Below are 18,302 nucleotides of genomic sequence, written 5' to 3' on the forward strand. Positions count from 1 at the left end.
AATAATGAAAGATGAATTGGCTGAATGAATGAATTCTAAACATAAGTGATGCTTTAGTACGTTAAATGATATGCTGTTATCGTCCTTTTCAGGTTAACAACATGGATGTGTCCAACATGAGCCATACTCAGGTGGTGAATCTGGTTCGTGCAGCACCCAAGGTGGTCGATTTAGTGGTGGGCCGGGTCCTGGAGATACCCAAGCCCCCCATAGAAGCCCACTTGCTGCCAGATATTCCCTTTCAGTGCCAAGCAGAAAATCTAGGTAATTTGCACAGATTCTAATGTCTGCTGAGGGTATGTATGTAGTAACACAGGATTTGGTTAGAACCCATTTCTCAGGGGCTTCAAGCTTATAAGTGTCATCGGCTTTCTTCAAGATGTTTGCTTTGAGTATTTCTGTATTCTGTTAAAGTTCAATACCATGGACATTTTGTGATTTTTTTTTTCTGGGCTTTTACATGTCTCAGGGCTGATTTTGGGTGGTGGCAGCGATAGTCCATTCGGAGTGCTCTACGTGAAGGACATCATTCCTGATTCTGTGGCCTCGGAAGAGGGCAGCCTGCGAACCCTGGACTTGATTCACTACATCAACGGAGCGCCTGCCCAAAACCTGACACTGAGCGAGAGCTACAGACTGCTGGAGCTCTCTCAGAAGGAAATCGTGCTCAAGGTCACAAGGTGACATATCACACATGAGCGTGAAGGGCAGGAAAATCCAGAAAGTCAGTATGTAAATCTCAGTTGCATCAGCTCAAAGAAGACATTTACTTTGCTGGTGGTGCAAGGGGGAAATGGTACTGATATAGCTAAGCATGTCTAAGGTCTGTCATCTTTTAGAAATACCTGTTAGTAGTTTCTCTAGACCATCGATTAACTTAGTCAACATTTTGTTATCATTTTATTGGTTTGTGTTGGTGGTGTTAATGATGGTGGTTTTATTATTTTACAGGGATAGAAAGCCAGTCACACCAGGACAGAAAAGTTCTTCATTTCTTAACAACGTGAGCCCAAACATGAATACTCCAGCTAGCATCAATGGTATGTTTCGCAGGTTTATTATTTAATCGTGTTAAACAAATGTACAGAATTGTAACATTCAAATTGTGTGTTGACATGTTATTTATAATGTTGCCATTTTATCATTCTCTATTCTTTACTCTTACATTTTGTATTGTAACTGGTATGTCATTTCTTTCACATGCATATTGTTTGTCAGCCTATTGAAACAATTTCAATGTGTTCATCTAAAATATGTCCCACACAGACATAGATGTGGAAAATTAATTCAAAACACGACACCTAGTGTCTTAACTGGCTGTGAAAGGCCTTTTTGTGAAGCGTGTAGCTGACTGTGTCCCCCTCGCCCTGTCTAAGGGTGCCTGCATGGAGGAGAGGACTCCGACACGCTCGCTGCCATCTGCCCCTCTGAGGTAACGCCCTCACCTCTCGCTTTTCCACTCCTCAGCTGTCCTGCTCTTGGACGTTTACATTTTCTCACGCCCACATTTTTATTTTTTTTTCCTTCCTCCTCACCCTCTCTCTATTATTGTTGGACCAGTATTCAAGATTTATAGAACGTATTTATCATAAAGCCTGCTTTTAATGAGAATCAGTATTACAGATTTTTGTTTTATGGTCGTGAACATCTGCTGCGCCCCCCCCCCCCCCCCCCCCGTTTCAGGAGCAGGTCATCCATGTGGAGCTGCAGAAGCCAGCGTCAGGAGGCCTGGGTTTCTCCGTCATAGGCGGCGAGAGGGGTATCTTCGTCAAGTCCATCACGCCGGGAGGTATCGCGGACACGGACGGAACTTTACAAGTAGGCGACCGGCTGCTACAGGTTTGTTTCCCTCGCCACAGCGAAAAGGCTTCGATACTCTGACTCTCTCAAGGTCAATCACAATTCTTCTTTTCAGCGTTTCTTTCAAGGTTTTTGCACATTGCTTATCGGCGTGTCACATGGTTTACCCAAACACCTGGGACACTTCCTCCTTCACTTTACAATTTGTTGTATTTTGATTTCAGCAGCAAAGCTCTATTACTTTAAATAAAACACACACTTTATCGAAAACCTGTAAAATATTTAAATTTAATATTCATTGTATAAAGCTTTTTGCAAAACCCAATGCATATCTGGGTTATCCATTTATTTAATACGGACACAAAATTTGTTGGTGTCAAAGTGTCATGATTTCAGTTGTTTTTCCTGCCCAAACAGGTAAATGAAGAGCCCATGACTGGGGTATCGCATGCCAGAGCTGTCACCACGATCCGCAAGACCCAAGGCCTGGTTCACCTCAGGGTGTCCCGGCCTCCTGACCAAACCCCCAGCACCTATCTGGATTTCCTACCTGTTCCCACTGACAAATGCAACGGAAACACAGGTGAGCATGGCTGTGCTGGTAGTCTCCAAGATGATTGTTGTATTTTAGTTATAAATTCTGTTACTGAACAAATGGTGAATAATTTTACAATAGATCTAAAGCAGTGGATTCCCAATCCAGTCCTCAGGGACCCGCAGACAGTCTACGTTTTTGGTCCCTTCCAACACCCTCCTGGGAGCAAAAATGTGGGCTGTCTGGGAGGGAGCAAAAACTTGGACTGTCTGGGGGTTCCCAAGGACTGGGTTGGGAAATATTGATCTAAAAATTTTATATTTACTTTGTGAGCTGTAAACTTGAAGAGCTTAATGTTTGTAATAAATTATTTTTAAAAAATACTATGAACATTGTGTGCATTTTTTGGCCAATGTTTGCTCACCTTTGTGATTTCAGAAGCCAGTAATGAGACTGGGCTGAAATCAAAACGGGACTTTTCTGCTGATGAACAGAATTCCAACACCAAAAGAGCCCCACCCCCTATCCCACCAATAGGTACACACACTGTATTCAAGCAGTTCTTCAGTCAATATATAGTATAATATTTATGCATTTGGTTGCTTTCTACTTTAACTTCTTGTAGCAATTTTCTGTACTGAATATACATGAAAACTATCTCTGTATGAGACATTGCACATCTGACATTCTTAATTTGTCAAATATCCTTTCGCCTCTTCCCAGATTATGATCCAAGATCCTTAAACAGGCAGAAAACAGAGGGTCAGGATATTGACCTCTCTGAGGACACTGACTGTGATGGTTCCTCACTTCCTGAGGATTCCCCAGAGGTACTGCTGTGAAAGGAACCATTATGACACTGTGTGAACATACTGAATAAATAATAAGTGTCTGAAACCATATGTCGTGTGTGATTTTAGACGTCGCAAAAAACTGCCTGGAAAGAGGAGTCTGTTGATGAGATTCAGCCAAAAAGGTAATTAAAGCCCTGTTACCAATTTGGACATTAAATCAGTTTGCCATGGCTAATTCATCACACTGAGTATAATGCCTCCCAAAAACATAAAGGCATTATTATAATTGTATAATTATTTTATGTTCTTATTCAATGATTTTTATTATTGAAATCGTAGATGACCTATAGTGAAATAAATTACCAAAGCTGATGCAGTAGCTGTGCAGTAGATTCTCAAAGTCGCTCATTAATTTTGTATGTATGTATTACCAGTATTTCCCCCTGGGATCAATTAAGTCAATCTTAATCTTTCAACAAATGTGATCATTAATGCAACATTTACACTGAGTGTTTCCCCTCCTACAGCCACCTGCAGACATCGGGGGATGGCCAGCATGAGGATGAGGATGAAATCACATGGGGCAGTGACGACTTGCCCATAGAAAACATCAACCCCAAGCGTGATGGAGGTGAGAGTCAGGGCGGTATTGTGATCTCTACAGCCCACAGCTCTGCATGGTGACGCTCCTTATCGCGGTATATTGCGGAGTCGGTATAAGAAGTTCAATGGGAATTTTTTGGGAGACACCTACTGTAGCATGTTCTATGGCAGCCTTTCACGAGATCCTTTTTTTGGCTTTGCTCCACTCGCATGCTCACTTTGTTCGTCAAGGTGTGACCATAAACATTTACGTGATTTTTTTCCCCTAGATCACGGGGGGCTGAGCCACAAATCCCGTGATGCAACAGGGTCCGACTGTATTTTATCCTCTGTGATGTTAGTTATCATGAATTTGCTCCCTGTCTTGATTACAGCCATTTCAAAAGATCAATATTTGAGAGGCCATTACATTTTTTTATGCGTCGCTCATAGAGTATATGCAGTATTACAAATATTTTAAGGCAGAATTAATAGCATCCTCTAGTGAGAGAAAAATGGTTTGTTTTCAGGAGATTATAAAAGTAGCAGTGCAGCTAAATTGTGAACTCAACATCAAAGTGTAAGTATAGCAGCTTCTGGCTACGTCATAAAATGTTTCACATTTTAACTTTTTTTTTTTTTTTACTGCTTAATTCAGATGGGCCAATAATTACTGAAGAAGAACTGACTTCACTGCCCCTGGTGAAGGTGGTCCCAGGCGGCCAGTATACAGGGAGCCAGCTGAACTCTATCGTGCGGATGCTTCGTGGGCTGCTGGAACAGAAGATTCCCCTGCAAGAATTTGAGGTGTGCATTTCTTCTGTATCTACTGTGATATGTTGTACAGTATCTAGAACCATAGCAGAACTGTCTGTTTTAACTGCAGTGTAATTCTGATTTCCTTCTATTGCAACAGAACCTCCAGAACTTGCAGCCATTGGATGATTGCTTGATAGGGCAAACCAAAGAAAACAAGAAGAAGAACAGATACAAGAACATTGTGCCCTGTGAGTGGAGCAACCTTAATTGTCTTTTTTTGTGTACTACCTTTGGAACCTGATGTCTCACTGGGGACAAATGTACAGTCATACATACACATAGATTTAAAACAATATGAAAAAGTCCTGCTGTCATTTTACACAATGCAAAACATAAGGGGTCTTTATGAGAAAATATAAAATAAGTTAGTGGAGATTGAGTTCTATCGGTTGATCATTTTTCCACAGTCTACTTTCTAGTCTTGTTTGTAAAATTGCATTTTTCTTTTAGAAAAAAAAAACTTGGCCATGTCATACTTTTGCAGAGCATTAGTATTTAAGGCTTTTGTATTCATAACATTTCATTTTAAAAAAACATGTTCTGCATGTTTCTTCTTAGTTGACACTACACGTGTGGTTTTGGGCAAAGACGGGGGCTATATCAACGCCAACTTCATCAACATGCCAGTGAAGGATGAGAACTTCATGTATATTGCCTGCCAAGGACCATTGCCAACAACCCTGGCTGACTTTTGGCAAATGGTGTGGGAACAGAAGTCAAATGTCATTGCTATGATGACACAAGAAGTAGAAGGAGGAAAAATCAAATGTCAACGCTATTGGCCAGATACACCCAGGACTGCTGAAATGGTGGATGACAGGCTACAGATCATGCTGATCAAGGATCAACATCTAGATAATTTTACTATTCGACTTATTGAGGTTAAAGACGTCCAGGTACCTAAATATTTGTATTTAATTGACATTACTGCTTTGTTTTCTCATATGCATCTCAGGATTCACTTGTTTATATATCTTGTTTTCCTCAGACCAAAGAGATCCAGCGGGTTACTCACCTGAACTATACGGGTTGGCCAGACCATGGGACACCTACACAACCAGAAGAGCTTTTGACGTTTATTTCCTACATGAGGCATATCCATCAGTCTGGTCCCATAATTACCCACTGCAGTGCAGGAATAGGTCGTTCTGGAACCCTTATATGCATTGACGTTGTTCTTGGTCTTATAAGCAAAGATGCAGATGTAAGTATGAGTAAATTTCTTTAATAAGTCTTTGATTTCTAACGGCAGTAAGTGGCCATGCATCATGAAGTGTCTCTCATCATGTTTAGCACTAAGTAAACCTCTATCATATGTTTCACACATATCCAGTATAAACATATTTGCCTCAATGAAGTGAAATGTCCACTGATTCAAAGAAAGAACAATTCTCACAGGATAGTCTGGCTTCATCTTTCTAATTTTGTTTCTTTTTTTAGTTTGATATTTCTAACGTTGTTCGTACAATGAGGCTGCAAAGACACGGAATGGTTCAGACTGAGGTGAATCCTACTTTTCTATCACAATTTTAATTCATGTTCTAAACATGCATATGAATTTTTCTTGTACTGCTTATAGTTCCTTTTCTACTGGTTAGTACAGTTGTGGCCTAATTGTATTAAAAAAACCACATGTTAATTGCATGTTCATGTTGCCCAATTATTAGTAGAGCAATTAAATATTTCCATTTTTATTTATTCCACAGGAGCAGTACATTTTCTGCTATCAAGTGATCTTGTATGTACTCCGATGTCTTCAAGCTGAGGAGAAAATCTCAGGATAAGGAAGTGCTACCAGGTATCCAGGTGGTAATTCTCATTACAAGAGCAACATATTTGCGTCGATATGCACAGAGTTTTATAGAGATGGATTCACTTGTTACTGGACGTTTACATATGTTGTAATTTTAAAACTTTCTGCTCCATGAAACTGAAGTCCTGCGGGACAGTGTGTTCGCTTTTTTTTTCTTTTCTTTTCTTTTTCTTTTCTCTTTTTAGGCTGCTGCTCTTAAATATGAAATAAAGTAGATTCATACAGTAACTTACATTGGCATTTGCATTAATAAACCTAAATGCATTTTATAAATTCTTAAGTGAAATTCATACATGGCTTAATATTTTATGTGGAACAATATAATGACATTTTTAACATGTATGGGGGAGAATGTGCCTTGAGGATATTTACAACAGTATTTACTTTGTAAATCTATTATAAATTGTTGACTGCCTGTGGTAATTGATTTAAATAAAATGTATATATTTATCCAAGTGAAAACTGTTTAAAATGCTGTTTACAGGACATTTCTTATTTGTAAATAAAAGATTATCTTGTGCTTATATTTGTTGTATTTGAGTATATTTTTATCTCATTCAACTTAATATTTTCATTTTAAATAAGTGAATTTTGGATATGTTGGCACTTTGCATGTTGTGGTAAATGAAGTATGATCTGCTTTTATACATATTTTAGACACACTCTTGAGTGAAGAGAGTAACTTCATTTTTGGTCTATCATACGTTTTATCCTAATGCTGTTTTTATCAGCGAACGACAAAATAGCTTTGCCAATATTTTTCATTTGATGAATAGCTGCCTATATATAGATGTAAACTTGAATGATATATTGTTGAAACAAATAAAAAAAAAATCTGGAAAGACATAAAACTGTTTTCTTATTTCTTATATATAAATGTACACGAGAATAAAGTTCAGCAAGATCCATACAGGACAATGTATGGTGAGATTAGATGGAGAAAAACATGCTTTTGTTTCTCTAACACCCATATTATAAAAACTTAATCATCCTATGTGAACTTATTTGAGGCCAAATACAGTACGTCCAACTGAATATGACAAACCCCTATTCATATTGACAGAGAGGCATTTACTGCTACTCTGTGGTCACTATATGTACACACTCATACATTTGTAAATCTACCAATAATTCTTATTACCTTCTAAGTCGAATGTAATGATTTTACATTAACAACGGACCTTGAAAAACCTGCAAAACATTGTGTCTACTTTAATTTCTTCACAGGTGTTAGTCAAGGTAATGCTGCTCCTGTGACATACCAGTCTTGGTGTTCATTGTCACCTGTAGTATTACCATTCTAAAACATCATTCTTTTTGGAAATGCAAAATAAATTAAACTATACTACTGACATGAGCATGCTACTGTAAATAGACCCCAGATCCTTCCCTGCTTTTCCAAACGTGCCAAAATTATGCTAGTAGACCACATAAATGGAAAGAGAGGGAAAACGTCTATAAAATCAGATAAATTAGTGCGGGAAAAAGTTAGTGTGTGTAAATTTATTTATGCTAAGACCTGTTTGCCATCGGTGATCCTATCAACCTACAGTAAGTGTTCGCTTCCCCAATGCAGGAGGGTCATGTAAAGCACAGTACTGTAAGTACTGTAGGTGATGCACACAATACTTTTCCCAAAACTAAAAGAAACGCAAGTGCAAATCAGAGAATGAATAAATTGTATACAAGCAAAAATCTATCAAATTGACACATATCGGAAATATGTCCTTTCAATGTAGCCATGCCTTCATTATAAAAACATAAAACAAGTCTTTGGAAAAAGAATATTACAATGGTCACTTCCTGCTCAAGATGAATCATTTCTGTAATGAGCCAGGGTGTAACCTTCCTTATACACTTTTATATTCTCCCTGTATTCGTTGTTTTCCTCCGGGTGCTGAAGACGACTAACCTTGCGTCCTGTCCAGGGTGTCGCCTTCCTTGAGGAGTAAAGCCCAGCCTCAGTACAATCTGGATGAAAAGTTACAGAAAATTTATTTACAATTATATGTTAGGTTCTCAGAATCAGGGCTGCCATATCACATATGGGGAGAGCTGGGAATGATAGTAGGCACTGCTGTTATTATGGAAAATTAACTACCTTTATATGCTCTACAGAAATCACAAGAGTCAGCAAGGGTACCTCAGTCGGGTTATTGAGCTTTTAATTATTGTGTAGACATGTTTACATCATGTGTGAATGTCAGTACATTGTTTTTGGATGTTTAGTGCATGCTGGTAGCCTTTAAAAAATTAATCCTTGATGGTTCCGTAGTCGTACACTTTTTCACTTGCCGGATGTCTCTGCATAAATTTTTTCGAGCTATATGCCGAACCTCCTGAGTCTTTGGCGCCTTTTGAGCACGGTCTGTGTGCTACAAAACCGGATTTCGTGACAGGTTAAGCCCTTGTAAATATGTATCGTTTAGTAAATTAACACAATTTTACAATAAGAGTAATGCAAAATATCAAGCAGTTAAAACTATAATGACGTAAGGCCCATTTGTAAAACGCATGCGCCTACCGTTCTGTTTGTCCTTCAACGCAATCCGTCGATCGGTTTTTCTAACATGGCGACCAGCATCTAAGACACGCGATTGAAAGTTCTACGGTATTAGAACTAACAATATCCGTTTTTTCCTTGCTAAAATTTGTGGAGTCAACAAAATTCAATCATGTCAGGAAGACATAACAACAAATTACCAACAAATTTACCACAACTGCAGAATCTTATCAAAAGAGACCCCCAGTCTTACACGGAAGAGGTGAGTAAGATGATATGTAAATAACATAACAATAACAATTCTCAAATGTATATGTATACACCAGTAGATTCTGTAAAACATTGTCGATTTTTATATGAACAACATAATGTAAAAATGTGTTCACTTATATTGAAACTTTCCATATCCTCTCCATTCTCATTTCGCCAGTTTTTACAGCAGTACCGACATTACCAGTCCAATGTTCAGATTCTAAAACTTCAGCCTGACAAGCCCAGTAAAGAGCTTGGAGAGCTGGTTATGTTTCTATCTCAGGTACGACAATTACACATTTCTGTGTTTGTACTGGGGCACAGTGTTTCTGGAATCGGTGTGACGTAAATGTTCCGTGCAGCATCCCTAATTATCCCATAACCTCCGTTATTTTTCTCCAGGTTGCACATTGTTATCAGCAGCAGATGTCCAGTTTTCCGCAAGAACTGATTGAAATTCTCTTAAATCATCATACAGTTCTTGATTCTGACCTACGCATGGTAAAGACCAGCCGTCATTAGAATACTGAGCACTTAGTTGTTGAATGAGTTGTCGGTGTACATTCTTGAATATATATTCTAGTTTGTTTCTCAGTTTTAAAATATGAATATTTCAGAAAGTGTGTGCATAAAGAAGATAAATAGTGATTGTTTGTAATTATTTGGCGGTAATTGACTATAACAATTGGGGGGAAACCAACCTTAAATGTAAGCCAAAATGTTTTGTGTAGTTTAAATTCAATTTCTGTTTTCTGCTTTGACCTCCTTTCACCTCCAGACTTTGTGTAAGGCACTTATCCTTCTCAGAAACAAGGACCTCATTAGTCCAACTGGTTTACTTGAACTATTTTTTGAGCTGCTGCGCTGTCATGACAAGCTTCTTCGTAAGGTAAGCCATGGCCTTCGTTTAACTGTTAGTTGATGTTACTTTTCCAGTAAATGCTTGACTTGTGCTATCTTTTTGTAGACACTGTACACGCACATTGTATCAGACATCAAGAACCTTAATGCTAAACACAAAAACAACAAAGTAAATACGGTGGGTGTTAGTCCTTTCCTACTTGTCACTGAATATGGTTTAACAGCTGCTATTCTTGGTAATATTATGATCTTCTGCATTTTGTTAGAGTCTGCAGAACTTCATGTACACAATGCTTAGGGACAGCAATGCTGTGGCAGGAAAGATATCGCTGGACGTCATGGTTGAGCTCTATATGAGGAACATCTGGTGAGTAACTTTAGTGCTTTCATTTTACATAATGTACCACTTTTCTGCAATTATTAACCATTGACACCTGAAGAACTTTTGCAATTGCGATTTAAAATCGGGAGTTAATACTTGATGTGTGATTAATTTCTCCATCAAAGGAATCTCACATACACATGTCAGTTAAAACATCAGAAGTCTTTGAGGATTTCTTGAGTATTTGAGAACGGATGATGTTGTGAGAGTTAAATTGGTTACTATGTTTTCATTTTAGGAATGATGCCAAAACTGTAAATGTCATTACAACAGCATGTTTCTCCAAAATCACAAAGGTAGTATGCATTTTTACACAACTCATTACTGAGTACTTATATAACTTATTACATAAGTATACCAGTATTGAACCTAGTACAGTACTGTTCATACTGTTTTTCCCCATTTAAAATTTGTATTCCATGTAATATTTTTAAAATGTAATTGTAACTTTAATTGTAAGAATTAAAGTTTGTGTTTGGTGTTTAAATCATATTATATAGATTGATTATATAATCCTGTATGGATTTGAAGGCCTTACTAGATTTAGCTTGAAATTTAACACACTTTGGGGGAAAATGAGAACGTTGTTATGAAAATTAATCAGTACCATTAACAGTCTTAGACTGTCACAAGTGCAGTACTTACAGATATGGGTCCACATTTCTTATGTGTACTTGGTCATTCAAACAGATTTATGGCCTTATTCTTCATTTGTTTTTATCAATGCAAAAATAAACAGCATGATTAGAGAGGACTGGTAACCATTTATATGGGTTCCTTTTTTGCATAGTGCAGTACTTGACCGGGGAATGAATTTTGTACACACTTTAACATGATGAAGTACACAGGCTTCATTCTAATGTAGATGGCTTAAATTTTGAAAGTAGGTCTAATGTGTATATATCACAGCAATCATTTTATTTTCTATTTGTTAGATAACATCAACACAAATATCAGTACAAATAATATACAATGTTGAGGTGTGCTAACTTATAATCAGAGGTGGGTAGCTGAGGTCCAGAGAGTAAAAGTGCTGGCCATTCTTTTGTTCCAACCAACCAGTGACACTTTATACTCAAAGAAACAAAATCTTAGTCTGGACTTTTACTCTCTGGACATAAATTACCCACCTTTGGTTTTAATCAGAAATAAAATCAGAAATTAGAAATTAGGGATCCCATTAGGCATCTAATGGGATCCATAAGATTATATGGACAAAAGCATCTTTCTGAGATCAAGACTTGTTCTTGAGTGGCTCATGCATTTAGACTTTTCGTGCCATTATTTCATAAAAAAGCACCAGTCTCATGTTTATAATCCTTCATAATGTCCCTATTAACATGCATAAATTTCACTGCAGTGTTTTAAAATGATATCACTTGTCAACCATAAATAGACCTCTGATGTTTTTAATTTCTCTGACCAGATTCTTGTGGCAGCAATGAAATTCTTTTTGGGCAAAGATGAGGATGATAAGAAGGGCAGTGATTCTGAGTCTGAGGTAAGTGAGGAAAAATGCAGGTCCTGGTATTTCCAGGCAGGCCTCTGGTTGATCGTAATGGTGATCTGATCTGTCAGAATGCAAACTAGTTTACACTCTTTACCAGGACGAAGGACCCACAGCTAGAGACATAATTATGAGATACTCGACAGGCAAGAAAAGCTCAAAAAGCAAAAAAAAATTGGAAAAGGCCATGAAAGTTCTTAAGGTAAGTGCAAGATTACAAATCCATTTCTTCAGTAATTCTGGTGATATCAGCAGGCCCATTTATTTTGCACCTTTCTCCACGGAACAGAAACATAAGAAGAAAAAACGTGCCGAGGTCTTTAACTTCTCTGCAATTCATCTGATTCATGATCCTCAAGGTATAGTTCAGTTTCAACTTCAGCTTAGTAAGAAGCTATGGTTCTGTTCCTAACCATTCATCAAACCCGCCACAGATTTTGCAGAGAAACTTTTCAAACAGCTTGAGAGCTCTAAAGAACGCTTTGAGGTGAAGATGATGATGATGGAGCTTATTTCTCGACTCGTTGGGATTCATGAGGTAAAAGCCCCTGTCGCTGTTGGACCTGCTCTGGTCATGAGCCATATGTCACCCTCACTGTGGATCTTTTGTTTGAGATCTTCTATTTTTGGTGGAGTTCTGATATTGATCCATAACAGATCATTAATATGGATCATTGCTTACATTTCTAAAACATTAATGTGTTTTTCTTCTAGCTTTTTCTCTTCAACTTCTACCCATTCATACAGCGTTTTCTCCAGCCACATCAGAGGGGTAAGACAATTTTTTCTAAGTACTTTCTTGAGCAGAATCTTCATTAATTTTTCATTCCTGTATGAATTTAAATTCTGTATTATCAATGGGTTATAACTCATGTTTTGTCACTTGCGGTGGTCATTTTAGGTAACAGGTTTTGAAAAGTGCTGGATGAGAGTGTAGCCATTGAAATATTTAAATATTTAATGTACATTCCCACTCCAGAATAATAATACCTTGCTTACTGCCTCACCTCCTCTGTCATTCAGTGTTCTAGCAATGCCTAAAATAAGAAAAAAGGTTTGCTCTTGCACAACAGACCATTTAAACGTCAGGAATACCAACCGATAAAAAGTCTTCTTTAAGCAATTATCAATTCTCCATTACAATGACATTGGCTAGTTAGTACTATCAGGCCTCCATGTAATTGCTCATGTTGTAAGTGAAACATGCTGATTTGCAAAGTCCAAGGATTTTTACTTGCACATTCTTAATCCTGGGCTTTAAATTTTTTTTGCCATACTTGTTAAAGTAATGTATCTTGTACTTTGGAAATATTTGTTAATTATATATCATTGTTTGATTATTAGCACAAAAGTATCAATGCTCATATAACTAGGGATGCAAAATCCTGGGAATTTTCCCGTTAATTCCCATATATTCCCATTAAATCCCATGGAAAATTTCCAACTTGGACTATTTTTAAAATCTCCCAGGTTAACTTCCCATGAAGTGGAAAGTTTCCAGAAGTTTTCCACTGCTTTGGAACCCTATTTATAACAAAAGTCAAAATCATAGGAATCTGAAGCAGTTCTGTTTGCACAGCTTGTTTTTTCCCCTCATTTAGAAGTCACTAAAGTCCTGTTATGTGCTGCACAAGCTTCTCATCAGCTAGTCCCTCCAGAGGTAAGTCGTCGTCTTTATTCATACTGTATGAATTACTTGGTAGCCATGTGATAATGCATTCGTGTCACTTTCTCAGGTTATTGAGCCTGTAATCATGACGATAGCTAACAACTTTGTCACGGACAGAAACTCGGGAGAGGCCATGACTGTTGGGTATGTAACATTTATAGCTATAGTGCTTTTGTGGGGTAGAAATTGGAGATGATCTGTCATGTAGAGCTATGTTAGGCAAAAACTACTATTTGGGGGGGAAATTCCACATACATAAACACATATTAAAGGTTCGAAATGTGGTTATGACAATATGAAAAAGGGTTTTTCTTGTTCTTATTCTCAGAACAAGAAACCAACTTTACTGTGTCTATCATCAAAAAACTGTACTGTTTTGTATGAGGTTAACTATTGTCATGGTTAACGATTGGGTTTTACTTCATACTTACAAGGCAGTGATTATGTTCACTGTTCTCTGGAAACAGGAGATGTTTCCCTTGCCTAAAGAAAGAGACAAAGGGAAATTCTCCTGTGTTAGTCTTTCAGTGAGGCCCACTAAGAACTTGTAATTTCCACAGCTGTCGATTTTTTCATGGTGGTGCCATTAGAGACCGATTCTGAACCTATTGATAGTGAAAATTGTGTCCTGTTCTTTCTGTCTTTGCAGCATAAATGCGATTAGGGAACTTGCAGCTCGCTGTCCCTTGGCGATGACAGAAGACCTGCTGCATGACTTGGCTCAATACAGAATGCACAAAGACAAAAGTAAGGTGGCTTTTTAGAAGAAGCAATGGAACTTCTGCAGAAGGATAGAAGTAAACATATATAATGAAACAAATATAAGAGTTTGGACAAAATAATGAAATTTTATAACCATATATTAATGTCATTGACTTAGTAAGGTTTGGGATCAACTCCCTCAGAATATTTGTAAACTAGGTTATGTCAAATCCTAAACTTAGAGTAATTGGATGTAGGAACATTCTTGTAGGAGAAAAGCCTCCATTACTTTAAGGAATGAAGGAGGAGGAATCTTCCTGAACTTTCTGTAATGGTTCAATAAAGATTAGATTGGGTGATTTGGGAGGCTGTGAAACTACTCTTAATTTTTTTTGCAGTAACTATGGGGGCATAATTATCTTTGAATATGGGGACTCCATGTGGGAACAGTGCTTGCACCACACGGTACACCTTACCCTGTGAAGTGTCTCTGCGGTCCTTGGTCTTCATCATGCAGAGCGGTGGTCAGGCATACTGATTACTGACTTTCGCTAGATGGCCTCCCACCATGATTAATTGACATTTGAGACCCCTGCTCTAAGGAAGCTAAGAAGACCACGAATGATTTGAAAATCATTTGAAGATGAAATCTTTAAAGTCTACAACCTAACAGAACACAGTACTATTTCAGCGTAAATGTGGGGCGTAGTATTTATGTGCTTATTCTCGAGAGTCACATAGTTTTTCCCCATCTTTTAGATGTGATGATGTCGTCCAGAGGGCTGATTCAGCTTTTTAGAAATTTGAATCCCAAGATGCTGCAGAAAAAGGACAGGGTAAGAATTAAAGGCCCAAAAATATATTTCTCAATTTTGTTTCAGATCATCGCACAGTGTGTTGCAACCCTAATATTAATTAGGTTAAAATAATGGAAATATTATGAATACATGTGTTTTTTCTATTATAGTAATGTTGCCTAGTTCTGTGACGTGTCATATGCCTGCTGGTGTTGACAGGGAAAACCTACAGAATCCTCCGCTGAAGCCAAGATCCAAGACTATGGAGAGCTGGAAGCCAAGGACTACATACCTGGAGCTGAGGTTCTTGGTCTGGATGAGGAAAATCATGAAGCTGAAGGGGATGAAGGTGAGAGAGTAATTTCACATTGATATTCTGATGTTTTCTAAGAATGGTTGGGGCGTTTCTGTGTTAAACGTTCTTTTTATCCACAGAAGAGTGGGAGAGTGTCAGCGATGATGACGAAGGTGACGACGACGACGGAGAGTGGGTTGACGTTCATCACTCCTCAGATGAGGAACAAGGGGAGATGGTATGATTATGAGGGTTAACCTCAGCAGCACCCTGCGTATGTGACAGGCAGCATCAGCAGTCTGTGAGCCATATTTCTGACCCAGGCAGCGAAGCTGGAGAACATGCCAGCAGATGAGAGGAAAGCCAAGGCGGCCACAGTCAGCATGAGCCGACTCCTCACGCAGGAGGACTTCAAGAAGATCCGCGTCGCTCAGATGGCTAAGGAAGTCAGCTCTGCTCCCGGCAAGGGCCAAAAGAGGAAAAACGTGGACAGCGATGAAGAGGAAAGGTATGGTGTGTGTGTGTGTGTGTGTGTGTGTGTGTGTGTGTGTCTCTATCTGTGTGTGTGCCTCTTTAGATTTATACAATGCTTTCAATATGAAAAGTATATATTCTTGAATTTTAGCTAAACAAACAGTGTCAGTAATGGTGTTACCCCTATTACATGTTGGAGTGTTTCGTATTTATCTGTTGTAAGTGTAGTTTACTACTGAGTTAAGGTTAACACTTAATTTTAAAGATGCATTACTAAAAAATGTTTTGTTCAGTTGTTTTGCTTAAGTCTGCGCTAACATTAAAGAATTAACTTATTTCAGAGGAGAGTTGCTTAAATTGAGGGATATTGAGCGTCTGCACAAGAAACCCAAAGCTGACAAAGAATCACGCCTGGCCACTGCAATGGTACGAAATGTCAAAGTCAGATTTACTTGAGTTTTCATTGTGATGCCTTTGGGATTGAACCCCAAATTGTAGCTGAAATTGTAGATTGGTAGAGAATGCAAATTTAAGTGGTTTGGTTTGCTGCGTTGTGGCTCTCAGGCTGGGAGAACAGAAAGGAAGGAGTTTGTCAAGAAGAAAACCAAGCTGAATCCCTATGCCAGCACCACAAACAAGGAGAAGAAGAAGAAGAAGAATTTCATGATGATGAGACACAGTCAGGGTGTTCGCACCAAGAACAAGCGATCGTTCCGAGAAAAACAGGTGAGGGATACGAGAGAACATTGTATAGTGTCAAAAACAGAAGTGCTTCTTATTTGTAAAGGGGCTTGTGTGTGTGTTTTATGCATGCGTGCGCTGCATCACGATGAGACGTTTCTGAAACAAGTTATGGCGTTCAACTTTTGGTCAGGTGATCTGTGCAACTGTTTTGACTTACAATCTGATGAATCATTTGTGGTTTCCCAACAGTTGGCCTTAAAGGATGCCCTTTTGAAAAAGAAGAAACTACTGAAGTAGTAGCTGTTCAGAAGTCTGTCGGCCTCTTGTGGAGTATAAGAATTTATCCCCAGTGTAAGATGTCCTGTAATACAACTTCTATTAAAATGTTATTCAGCCTTTGCAGCACAAGTCATTTCCAAATGTCACGCAAAACAAACAAAGCATTTGACTAATAATGAGAATTCTTAACACTAATTTAAATGTCCTTTTGTTTCGGTCAGTAAAAACATGCATTTCCCCTGTTTATTCGGCAACACTGAGCTGTAACTGGCTCAGATTCCACGAATTCCAGTTATTCAGGACTTTCACACGTGCACAAATAAACGCAAAATCACATTTTGAAACCCAGGCAGAGAACGGTGTTAGCCCCCCCCCCCATTTTTTAGTTATTATAAAAGCATAAATCCAACATTTTGCACTGTTCTGAACTATAGCCAGTGGGCGTCTTCAGGTTATAATAAAGTGTTTCATGTCTGCAGTCCACAACCCCTCATATTCAACATCTGATGCTTTTCATTTAAGGTGAGGTAATTAAGGTTGAGATTACTTAAGCTACTAACATGTTATACATGTTATAAATATATCTGTTTTTTGTGAATTCTGAGGTCTATAACTGTTTATAAATGAATAAAAAATTCATAACCTTGGGTAGATAAGGGTGCTTCGCTACTGCACCAGCTACCATACTTTTGGTATTAAAAAATTGTACTGTCCTTTTTCCATTGATTTCCAGTCTAGCACCGAACTACCAAAGCAGCTTGGGTACTCACTTGGTTTTGTGGTACTTTGGGGTGTGACACCTATGTTTGTCGTCGATTGCTTATGCAAATATCCTGCCTCGCAAACGCAATATACTGAATATATTGAAAGTAGTTATGAACTCAGAAAATTAAGATATATATATATATATATATATTTTATTTTTTTTAAGTAATAATAATGGATACATAAACAAATGAGACCCAAGCTTTAATTGCAGCCTTGTCTGAAGAACCGATTCAACAAGAACTAGAAACAAAGTATTTGCTATTATAGCAAATGGGACCCACAACACAGTACATAGCTGCTTGAAAATGTAAAAACTCAAGCAGGATTATAGAAAAATTGAACACCATAACTAAAGTCACCAAACATCTAATTGCAAGATGTAACCACATCAGTCTTGGCATATCTTCCATGTTTGAATTCAGTAAAATACATCCTGCCATGCATTGTGATGATGTCATTCTGCACCAGTACCAGTTTTTCTTGCCAATGGGAACACAAATATAAGGCGTACTGTTGACATTGGTACTGTTTTCAAGTACCAAAATTTCAGTACCTAGTACAGTGGAAAAACACCCTAAATAATCACCATTTCTATCTAGTTGCTATGGCTGCAACTAAGAACTTCTTGTAGTTCCTTACCAAGTCTCAGGCTGTAGAGGAAATTTGTATCATTCCTCCTTTATCGGCAAGCAATAGATGAGAACTGTTGGACGCCACAGAAGGTGACACTTGCTAACTCACGCTGTATTAAGCAAGACTAGACAAGTGCTAACCAACACTTGGGAG

The 18,302-nt window shown here is 38.1% G+C and overlaps 2 protein-coding genes across 6 annotated transcripts in view; both read left to right on the plus strand.

Annotated features, from left to right (window-relative positions):
- Nucleotides 1–6,867, plus strand: part of ptpn13 (protein tyrosine phosphatase non-receptor type 13) — a 53,015-nt gene extending 46,148 nt beyond the window's left edge. For all 5 annotated transcript variants that reach the window (XM_023828651.2, XM_023828653.2, XM_023828655.2 and 2 more), the window contains 16 exons: nt 93–264; nt 470–680; nt 952–1,040; nt 1,377–1,432; nt 1,684–1,839; nt 2,218–2,383; nt 2,774–2,872; nt 3,059–3,165; nt 3,256–3,311; nt 3,657–3,760; nt 4,370–4,518; nt 4,628–4,718; nt 5,089–5,426; nt 5,519–5,734; nt 5,971–6,033; nt 6,237–6,867. In XM_023828651.2, coding sequence (XP_023684419.2) covers nt 93–264; nt 470–680; nt 952–1,040; nt 1,377–1,432; nt 1,684–1,839; nt 2,218–2,383; nt 2,774–2,872; nt 3,059–3,165; nt 3,256–3,311; nt 3,657–3,760; nt 4,370–4,518; nt 4,628–4,718; nt 5,089–5,426; nt 5,519–5,734; nt 5,971–6,033; nt 6,237–6,314 — 2,151 coding nt within the window. In that variant the 3' untranslated portion in view covers nt 6,315–6,867. The remainder of the gene's footprint in view (nt 1–92; nt 265–469; nt 681–951; nt 1,041–1,376; nt 1,433–1,683; nt 1,840–2,217; nt 2,384–2,773; nt 2,873–3,058; nt 3,166–3,255; nt 3,312–3,656; nt 3,761–4,369; nt 4,519–4,627; nt 4,719–5,088; nt 5,427–5,518; nt 5,735–5,970; nt 6,034–6,236) is intronic.
- Nucleotides 6,868–8,845: 1,978 nt separating this feature from the next.
- sdad1 (SDA1 domain containing 1) lies at nt 8,846–16,865 on the plus strand. The gene is made up of 22 exons (XM_023828657.2): nt 8,846–9,108; nt 9,277–9,381; nt 9,501–9,599; nt 9,877–9,987; nt 10,066–10,137; nt 10,226–10,326; nt 10,580–10,637; nt 11,768–11,842; nt 11,949–12,050; nt 12,138–12,207; nt 12,283–12,386; nt 12,563–12,620; nt 13,450–13,508; nt 13,585–13,661; nt 14,167–14,264; nt 14,979–15,055; nt 15,236–15,365; nt 15,452–15,549; nt 15,635–15,819; nt 16,127–16,211; nt 16,350–16,511; nt 16,719–16,865. Exons 1-22 carry the CDS (start codon nt 9,019–9,021, stop codon nt 16,764–16,766), a joined length of 2,064 nt encoding a protein of 687 aa, XP_023684425.1. The 5' UTR covers nt 8,846–9,018; the 3' UTR covers nt 16,767–16,865.
- Nucleotides 16,866–18,302: the final 1,437 nt, after the last annotated feature.

Source organism: Paramormyrops kingsleyae, chromosome 7, assembly GCF_048594095.1.
Source record: "Paramormyrops kingsleyae isolate MSU_618 chromosome 7, PKINGS_0.4, whole genome shotgun sequence".
Taxonomy (NCBI): domain Eukaryota; kingdom Metazoa; phylum Chordata; class Actinopteri; order Osteoglossiformes; family Mormyridae; genus Paramormyrops; species Paramormyrops kingsleyae.